This window comes from Thamnophis sirtalis, unplaced genomic scaffold, assembly GCF_051295495.1.
Source record: "Thamnophis sirtalis isolate CommonGarterSnake01/CBP01778 unplaced genomic scaffold, rThaSir2_p1.2 scaffold_4, whole genome shotgun sequence".
Lineage (NCBI taxonomy): Eukaryota > Metazoa > Chordata > Lepidosauria > Squamata > Natricidae > Thamnophis > Thamnophis sirtalis.
Window position 1 is genome coordinate 127,828,444 of NW_028261384.1, and position 10,341 is coordinate 127,838,784.

Here is a 10,341-nt window from a genome sequence, read left to right on the forward strand (position 1 = left end):
GAAGATCATAAATGAACTTGTGTTTAAGCTAATTTAATATAAGAAGCCTTGAAAGCCAGAGTCGTAGTATCTACCAGCTTGCCAAAATGGCACAATATTCAAAAGAAACAATAACATTGCAAAACATCTTGGCTGGAATTCAAAATTTATTAGAAATAACAGGGAGAATTGAGAAGAAGATGGAAAAAATAGTGTTTATAAAAGCAAAAAATGATGGGGTCAGAGTCCCAAAAATTGAAGGGGAAAATGATTATAAAGACAAGTGGTCAAGTGCTACCAGTGGAGTGAATGTGGTTGAAAGTAGGAAAAGGGGAGTATGGAAAAGGGAATTAGATTGAAAGGAACTATACCCCAGATTTCAAGATATGGAAGAAGAAAAAAGAAGAAAAAAGATGGATTTAAGGAGAGAGAACTTCTCAGAAACAAGATTGACAACTAAAGATAAGATGATTAAAATAGCAGATGGAGGGCATCGAGATTACTTATGTGATGTTTAAGCAACAACCTGCGGAGACAAGTCTACAAAAAGTTTATTAAGGAAATAAATAAAAGATCAATTCCACAAATGACAAAACAAATAAGACTGTATTATTACTGGAAGGATACAGGCTGATATATGAAAGTTGAAATAAAAATAGTTAATTTTAGTAATTAGTGATTAGTAATTTAGTAATTTCTAGAGTGCTATGTCAAATAAACAATTGATAAGGATAATAAGGTACATACACATGTTGGTTTGATGAGAGGAAATTTGATATAATTAGCGAATGAATTTTTGTTAGTAAATAATATCTCTAAAAATAACAATGAAATGACAAGGGATATACTGAACTGTGTGTGTGTGTGTGTGTGTGTGTGTTGTATTTGTGCTGATAAATAAATAAAGGGAGACTAGTATAGATCTATTTCAAGCTATTTAGCTCTCATCAGCTAGCCATACCCTTACTGGGATTCGAGCCTGTGCTATATTACATCGTAGGCAGACGTCTTAGCCATTAAGCCACAGGATCTCCTCCTTATCAGCTGAAGCCAGGGAGGAAGGTATATATTTAGTGTTACAACCCCTGGTATGCCCTAATTACGGGAGGAAGCTAACTGCTTCCATATCTGTCAATCGGCTCGTCACAAGAGTCCATCACGACAGAAACCCAATATTTTTACTGTTGCCTTTTGTACATTTGTGTTGTATTTTTGCTGATAAATAATATGGCTAGCTGATGAGAGCTAAATAGCTTGAAATAGATCTATACTACTCTCTTTTTATTTATTTATAAGAGGTAATTCCTCTTTTTGAGTTGTACCTTTTGGTTGAGGTCAGGCCGCAAAACAATAATGTAGCATTTGGGCAAGAATATGCATCCCAGTAGTGCAGTACTGGAGGCCAAGATGGAGAAGACTTCCACAGCTATCATGGCTTTACCTTTTGTGCTCAGATAGGCTGGAAAGAAGGAGACCCACACACTACAGAAGGCCAACATGCTGAAGGTGATGAATTTGGCTTCATTAAAGCTGTCAGGTAGTTTACGGGCAAGAAAAGCCACAGTAAAGCTGGCAATGGCCAAGATACCCATGTAGCCCAAGACACAGTAGAAGAAGAAAGCTGATCCTTCATTGCATTGTAAAATCATTTCTTGAAGCTCTGAGTGCATGTCCAGTTCAGGGAATGGGGGAGATGTTGACAACCAAAGAATACAAATACATACTTGGACAAGAGAACAGGAAAGGACTATAGAAAAGGGCAATCTTTTCCCCACCCATTTCCTCATCTGAGATCCCAGTTTAGTCGCCATGAAAGCCACAACCACAGTTATAGTTTTGGCCAATACACTAGAAATGGCCACTGAGAATGTGATCCCAAAAGTTGGTTGTCGGAGAAGACAGATGACCTTGTCAGGTTGGCTGAGGAAGAACAAAGAGGAGAGAAAACAGAGCAAAAGAGAAACAAGGAGGGTATAGGTTAAGGATTGGTTGTTGGCTTTGACAATGGGAGTATCCCTGTACTTAATAAATGTTCCAAGTATCCAAGATGTCAAGAAGAAGAAACAAAGAGCTGCTGAGGATAAGGCAATTCCTAAGATTTCTTCAAAAGTTAGAAAGACCAGCAGTTTCAGGATGCATTCTTTCTTTTCTTTATTTGGATAATGATCTTCTGAACATTCAAAGCAATCTTCCACATCTGGAAAGAAAATCAATATATTTTTTTCATATGGGCACTCCATATTGCTCTAAATTACCTTGTTAATTTTATGCAACCCAGAGGTTTATTAACATTTGCTTAAGTCTAATGAAAAGTGGTAGAATGCCTAACTCACCATTTTGATTTGAAAACTTCCCTTCTGGGCATGGAACACAGTCATAGCAGCAAAACTGATTCCCCTCAATCCCTTTCTTCCAGGATCCAGGGAAACAAGGCTCATTGCATCGAGAAAGTGGAAGAACCTGATGATGAGGATAAAAGATTTTGAAACTGGAGATATTTAAAACAGTTTGTAATTTTTCTCCTTTATGGAAGAGAATTGTTTTTGACTTCCCAAAGGATACTGACTTTATCAGAAAATTATTGCATGTGTGGATAAACACATGGAAATATGTGAAGAAGAGACTTCTTAGTGGTTTCTTACAGGGGGTTTTAAATCAAATTTTAAGGTGGGGTGGGGAGAGTTGATCCGGATGGCTCATACAGGCTTGGTGGGGAGTCTGCCAGGGCACAGGCCAGAGCTAACTAATGGGCGTGGGACGGGAGTGTTGGGAAGGGTTGGGATTCCAGGGGGGACATTAAGCCATTCCATTAGGGGGTTTACCATCTCTACTTTTTGTGGGAGAGGCAGATATGGTGGGGGCCGAGGGCCAAATTATGTTCGGGGATGTGGGTTCGCTGCATAAGAATGATCGTGCATTCTGACCCTCATCATCCTTCTCACACCCCCGGATGCTCAGGACTACAAGGCTCCCCTCATTTACGACCTCATACAAGAGGGTAGAGTGGACCTGGCATGTATTATGGAGACCTGGTTGGGCCATTAGGGGGGGTGTTCTCCTTAGTGAATTATGTCAACCAGGCTTCCGGGAGTTTCACCAGCCAAGAGCCCAGGGCAGGGGTGGGGGGATAGCGGTGGTTATTAGGGAAACTCTCAGACCTCAGGAGGTTACTGTGCCTGAGATAGGTGGGTGTGAGTCCCTTTTTGTGAAATGGAGTCTTGGAGTTCAGGTTGGCCTTTTTGTTACATACCTATCTCCCTGCTACGTTTTATCAGTCTTGCCGGAGCTACTGGATATATTAGCCGGATTGGTGGTTGATTTCACCAGGCTTATGATCCTGGGGGATTTCAATCTGCCTTCCATTGGAGAGACATCCAAGTCAGCTCGGGAGTTCATGGCTTCCATGATGGCTATGGACCTAACTCAGTTAATTCAAGACCCCACCCATAACAGGGGACACACGCTCAACTTAATTTTTGTCTCTGGGCAGTGGATGAATGATCTAGATTTAGGGGATATTTCTATCCAACCCTTGCCATGGTCTGATCATTTCCTCATCAGGCTTGACTTCCATCCTGCTACCCCTCGCCCCAGGGAGGTGGAACCGACTAGATGGTTCTGCCCCAGGCGCCTGATGGACCCTGAAAGGTTCCTGATGGAGCTTGGAATTTTTCCTGAATCCCTTGCTCACAGCTCGACCGAAGCCCTAGTGGAAGCCTGGGATAGGGTGGTCACTGGTGTCTTGGATCATGTTGTGCCTTTGCGGCCTCTGACCCAGTGTCAATCCCGGGTAGCTCCCTGGTTTACCGAGGAGCTCTGGGAGATGAAACACCGGAAAAGACACCTAGAGAGTGGTTGGAGGGCCAGCCAGTCCGAATCCAATCAAAGACTAGTAAGAATTCATATTAAATCCTACTTAGTGGTGATAAAAACGGCAAAGCAGCAACATTTTTCCACTCTTATCGCGTCCGCAGATAACTGCACAGCTCCCCTGTTTAGGGTGACCTGCTTCTTATTTAACAAAGGAACTGGGAATGACCCCTTGCAGGGTAGGGCTGAAGAATTTGTTCAGTATCTGCAGGATAAAATCACTCAGATTCAGACACGCTTGGACTCTGACTGGGTAGATTCGGGCGAGTCAACGGGGATGAATCTTGTGGAGACTATCTGGGATGAGTTTGACCCTGTGACCCCTGAGGGCATGGACAGGATTATGAGGAGACTCAGTGCTGTCACTTGTGTGCTGGACCCATGTCCCTCTTGGTTAGTTTCAGCTTCCCAGGAGATGACATGAGGCTGGCTAACCTTTGTAGAAAAGGTTGTCGAGAGTGTGGTAGCATGTCAGCTTCCCCAGTACCTGGATGAAGCTGCCTACCTGGATCTGTTTCAGACGGGTTTCAGGCCTGGGTACAGCATGGAGACAGCATTGGTCGCATTGGTTGATGATCTCTGGTGGGCCCGGGACAGGGGCTACTCCTCTGTCCTGATCCTTTTAGACCTCTCAGCTGCTTTTGATATCATCAACCATGTTATCCTACTGCAATGACTCAGGGTGTTGGGAATGAGGGGCACCATTTTGTGGTGGTTCTCCTTCTACCTGTCGGATCGGTCGCAGTTCATTTTGACTGGAGGATTGACCCCGAAGGACATCACTTGTGGGGTGCCCCAGAGATCGGTTCTGTCACCCCTCCTGTTCAACATTTCATTTATTAAGTTTGTATGCCGCCCTATTCCTGAGAGGCTCAGGGCGGATATATGAAACCACTGGGTGAGATCATCCATGGTTTTGGGGTACGGTATCATCAATAGGCTGATGATACTCAACTTTTCATCTCTACTCCAAACCACCCAAATTATGCCCTCAACATGATGTCCCAATGCCTCGAGGCTGTGCGGATCTGGATCACTCATGCCCTCATCCTTTCTCACCTGGACTACTGAAATGCTCTCTACATGGGGCTGCCCTTGAAGAGCACCGGGAGGCTTCAAATGATCCAGAATGCGGCCATGCAGGTTATCTTGGAGGTACCCAGGAGCTCCCATGTTACATCCCTTTTAGGCAGCCTGCACTGGTTGTCGGTTGTCTTCCGGGAGCGATTCAAGGTACTAATTATGACCTTTAAAGCGCTCCATGGCTTAGGCCCAGGGTACCTGCGAGACCACCTACTGCCACTGGTAGCCTCCCACCGTCCAGTGCGATCCCACAGAGTTGGCCTCCTCAGGGTGCTGTTGGGCAGACAGTGTCGGCTAGCGATCCCCAGGGGGAGAGCATTCTCTGTGGGAGCACCTTCCCTCTGGAATGAGCTGCCCCTGGAACTTCGCATAATCCCTGATCTCTGGTCCTTCTGACGCACCCTAAAAAGTTGGCTTTTTCAGCAAGCCAGCCTAGCCTGAATAGAATAAAATATAAGATTAATTTGATTGTTAATTTAATTGTTAATTTTAATTTAATTTTTTAAATTTTATTCTAAATATCAATTGGGTTTTTTTGGATACTTTATTTAATGCCCCCTTTAAGTTTTGTAATATGAGGTTTTTTTATGTTGTACACCACCCTGAGTCCTTGGGACAAGGGTGGCATATAAATCCAATAAACCTCATAAACCTCAAACCTCACTCTTGGAAATGCCAACCAAATATGCATACATAACTTTTATACTGTAATTTCCTTTTGTCAATTTGATGAGTGTTTGATCATCAACAGCATTTGAAAAGAATACGCCTTTGTTTCTTTTAAAAATGAGAAATCACATTTTGAAAGAGACTATGTTCAACATGGAATCATAATGGATTAAGGTGTGGGCGATTCATTGATTTGATACCTGGTTAAAAGCTGGATTCCAGACAATCACATCTTCATCAATGAATAATTCCTTCCCTTTTGGAGCCTGTGGATCCAGCTTTCCAACTCTAACTCTCTGAAAGGATCTGTTTGGAAACATGATCAAGTTTGTGATATCGAATCCACCTGTTGCTTCTCCTTTCTCATTCAGGAACACTCTCTCCCCAGCTGAATTGTTAAAAGAAAGGCCTTGTAGAAATGAATGGAGCTACTTGAAAGGGAATAAAAGAGAAAGGGAATTGAAAGTATAATAATGTAGAAAAGAATATCATATTCAATGTTTTCACCATTCTTTCCATTCCAATAACAATAATTAAGTTAAAGGTTCCCCTCACACATATGTGGTTAAGATGCTGAGCTTCTCAATTTGGTGGTTCAAATCCCTAGTGCTACGTAACGGAGAAGCTGTCCCAGCTTCTGCTAACCTAGCAGTTTGAAAGCATATAAAAGTGCAAGTAGAAAAATAGAAACCACCTTTGGTGGGATGGTAACAGCGTTCCGTGCACTTTTAGCATTTAGTTATGCCGGCCACATGACTATGGAGATATTTTCGGACAATGCTGGCTCTTCAACTTTGAAACGGAGATGAGCACCACTCTCTAGAGTTTGAAATGACTAGCACATAGGTGTGAGGAGAACCTTTACCTTAATTATTGTTATTGGAATGGAAAGAATGGTGAAAACATTGAATATGATATTCTCTTCTACATTTCTACAAATTTATAATTGATATTTCATGGAAATATATAAGTCCACTCTTATTAATTTTATATTATTTTAAGGAAAGGTAAGAATGCATTAAAGGTGAGTAAAAATTTTAAATTATGTAAGTTTCTTCGATTATGATCAGGTTCCCTATTTAAACAACTAATTCTACATATATCATATCTAATCTGTCCTGATTGGTACAAAGGTGTTCAACAGTTTGAGATCTGACTAGTTTCCTTTAGTGGAATTTTTAATCTGAGACTCAATATTCTTTGGTGGATATTTAGGGGTGGAGATTATGGCAAACAAATTTGTTTCATACTATGGATGCAACACGAAAAACAGACCACTTTTATTTCATTCCTCTAAAACTCTAATAAAGACAGAAAGTTCAGTTTGTCAGACAGGAAAATTTCATGAGCCACACAGAAAGTTCTTGGAGAGTTTATTATTTTTGGAGGAGACAATGAACAATAATGTAGATTATCACTTTAATTGTATTTATTGTGCAAGATCAGGTGATTTACTAAATAACTCCTGCCGACATTTAAATCATAATTTATAGAGTAGCTTCTTGATGAACAGATTGATAGAATAACAACAAAAACTGTTTTCTGCATCTATTTTAGACAGAACAGTAGAATTTTACAAGGGGCTTTGGAAGGCTTCTAGTCAAATACTCTGCTCAAGGAGGAGACCCTATGCCCCATTCAATTCATCCTGATTATTCTTGGGAATTTTAATAAAGCATAACATAAATTTTAATAAAGCATAATCTACTCTTGATGGCAAGGAAATGACATCTTTTTCTGTAGCTCACTATGCAGTTATGCATTTATATTACAATACCATGCACAGGTTTTATCTTCTAATCCTTCTCACTTACCGCATCAGATTTATTTTATTTTACTTTACTTTATTTTTTACTTGATTTTTTTATTTTATTACTTTATTTTATTTTTCCTTCTTATCCCACCTTTATTATTTCTACAGAATGAAAGAGTTAGAAGTGATCTTTGAGGTCTTTTAGTCCAACAGGCAGGAAACCCTATACTATTTCAATAAATAAAATAGTAATAATAAAAAATAAACTAATTGTCATTTTAATTATCTCTTATTGTGCAAGCTATGGTGATGTACTAAATAACTCCTGCCAACATATAACCCATAAGTTATACAGTAGCTCCTTGATGATCAGAAAAACAGAATAACAACAGAAACCATTTTTCTATATCTATTTTAGACAGAACAGTATAATAGGGTCAGAAGGGACATTGGAGGTCTTTTAGTCAAACACCCTACTCAAGAAGACACTATGCTATTTCAAACAAAAAGCTACCCTTCTCTTCATTAAAATCTAGTGTTGGAGCATCCAAATTTCTGAAGACAAGTTATTCCACTAATTAATTGTTAATTATTCTCACCATCTGGAATTTTTTTGCTTATTTCTACTTTGTTTATTATATTTGTTTCCACATACAAAAAACATTAAGACATTCTACAAGGATATTTTACATCAAACTGCTCATTTAAAAAAAGAAGAAATGTCCAATGAAGAGAGAATACCTGCCAAGCCTGCAGATTTAGAAGATCAATTTTTTTACGCATTGTAATTGTCTTCTTATTGAACCTCAACATGTGTAGTGCCTGCAAAGCATGAGCCAAAGCATAAATGGCATTGTAAATGCTGTAGCTTTGGCCAGTCATTTCCATTTCAAAGACAGGCCCAGGAAGGTCCTCCAACTTCATCTCCCCAGTGCATTTCCTACTTGGCAGTTCTTGTAACTCTGATTTTAGAAATGAACAATCAAAGGATTGTTCCCATACTTCCTGCAGAAACCCATCACTGTAGACAGAAACAGGATTTACAGACTGAAGAAATTCCTTGAAACTTACAAATGCCCTTGAATGAATGGTGAAGGAAATAGCCCCATAGAACATCGCGAGATCACAAGTGATTTGAAATCCTGATAATATGAAATCAATCTGTGCAGTCATAATCCATACCTTTCTAAATGGTACTATTTCTTTGCTTTCAGGATCTGCCAGAAATGTGACCGCTCTTAGCCACGTAATTGCCCAGGATTCTCCATAGACAAGAACTGCATTGGCATTGCTATTTATCAAATTAATGGAAATCATGGAGATTGTTCTATAAACTTCTGGAAAGTCCTCCAAGTGAACCAGTTGCGAAAGCCTTTCTGTGAAGGATGAGCAGATTCCATTCTCTGCAAGTAAGGGCTGCATTTTCTGTAAGAAATTCTCTCCATTATTGTTATCCATAGCAAAAATCCCAATCCATGTCCACCTGAAATGGTGAAGCAGTTGAATAATCCCAATGTACTGATGGTCCTCTTTTGGTACCATGAAATAAAGTGAAGAGAGCCTACTGGTTTGAAATGCATCTTGGGCTAATGAACCATATGTCAGCTGCAAGAAAGTGGAGCAGGTTTCTGTTCAATTATTCAATATAACCTAATGTTTCTAGTCTAGTTTTATTATAAAAAATATCAAAGGTCTACTTAAAGATGAACAGTCCATAACTAAAGTGCAGGTGGCCAGATTCTGTGCCGCAGCACTGGGGATTCATTGCAAACATGTGTCTTCTCCACCATAGTTATGTTATATATGAGTCGCCATGGGTGAATAAGCAGCAATATAAATCCAAAAAATAAATATAAATAAATAAATAAATAATGTGGCAAACCTTTTACATTGCTCAGTCTTTTCCCTTTTATCATTGAACCTACAATGGGTGACACAGTTTATGAGTTGTAATTTTGGTATAGTTAGACCATGTATAATCGACATACTGGATCTTATAGATTTTAGCTGTTATTTATTATTTTATACTAGAATTTTTAATTGTATATTTACTGAGTATTTTTATTTGTTCTGGTCTCTAGTCTAAGATTGTAATGAACTGATTGAGTGATTGATTGATTGATATATCAAAGAAACAATTTTCCCTATAATTCTTCTAAATATTAATATAAAAAAGAATTTCTTGGAATTACTTAAAATACACATAATACATCAATTGTTTTAATAGAAGAAAAGTGTACTACATTAAAATCTTCACTCAGGTATGGAGTAACTCTGGATACTCACTTCCTGTACTTGGCATCAATTGTTTTAATAGAAGAAAAGTGTACTGCATTAAAATCTTCACTTAGGTATGGAGTAACTCTGGATACTCCCTGTATTTGGCAGTTTGGTAGTTTCAGGCAAGAGTGCTAAGTAGTAGACCTGAACTCCTTAACACAAACCTATGCCTAATCTTTGATGTTCATTAAATATTCCATCACAATAAGCAAACATAAACTCCTCAATCCCATCACAGCTTACTTGTGGAATCTTGAAGAATCTTATCATTTCACCTATATAAGATGATGTGTCAAAATCCAATCCTCCAATGATAGCTATGAGATTCTTCTGATTATCACACTTGTAATTAGGGACAAATTCCTGGGATTTGAAAAGCAGGTCCAAGGTGGTGCGATATGTCATCCTTGCATTCATGTAACTATCATAGATGTGGAACCCCAGAGTGACATTAGGTAAGATCTGGGAGTCCTCATTGATCTGCTTGATAGCAAAAGCCAAGGCAAGGACATGTTGATGAAATTTGGTGATTATGCTGCAAATAATTTAATTACTCAAGTTGAAACAGTAAGTTGACAATTCTTTTAAGGCAGTATTATTTCTGTATGAACAAACATTTCTTTCTATGATGATAATAGAAAGGTAATAGTATTTCTGAATTCTCAATAATTCCTACAGAGGGAGCTTTGGTTTTTTTCTGAGCTTGG

The 10,341-nt window shown here is 39.2% G+C and overlaps 1 protein-coding gene and 1 pseudogene across 1 annotated transcript; one reads left to right on the forward strand and one right to left on the reverse strand.

Annotated features, from left to right (window-relative positions):
* Positions 1-1,268: 1,268 nt before the first annotated feature.
* LOC148046487 (vomeronasal type-2 receptor 26-like) lies at positions 1,269-2,804 on the reverse strand. Its single transcript, XM_087714775.1, has 3 exons — positions 2,724-2,804; positions 2,313-2,439; positions 1,269-2,176 (listed from the first exon to the last, which is right to left on the reverse strand). The coding sequence occupies exons 1-3, from the start codon at positions 2,802-2,804 to the stop codon at positions 1,269-1,271; spliced, it is 1,116 nt and encodes a 371-aa protein (XP_087570901.1).
* Positions 2,805-2,864: 60 nt separating this feature from the next.
* LOC148046488 (uncharacterized) lies at positions 2,865-8,624 on the forward strand (annotated as a pseudogene).
* Positions 8,625-10,341: the final 1,717 nt, after the last annotated feature.

What these genes read in the sequence shown, in the direction of transcription:
- LOC148046487 (XM_087714775.1), bottom strand. Translation starts at nt 2,804, where the DNA reads ATGGTAAACCCCCTAATGGAATGGCTTAATGTCCCCCCTGGAATCCCA. An exon ending in CTCCCGTCCCACGCCCATTA is followed by an intron (nt 2,440 to 2,723) that starts GTTAGCTCTGGC and finishes CCTCATCATCAG; the next exon opens with GTTCTTCCACTTTCTCGATG. An exon ending in GAAGTTTTCAAATCAAAATG is followed by an intron (nt 2,177 to 2,312) that starts GTGAGTTAGGCA and finishes TTTTCTTTCCAG; the next exon opens with ATGTGGAAGATTGCTTTGAA.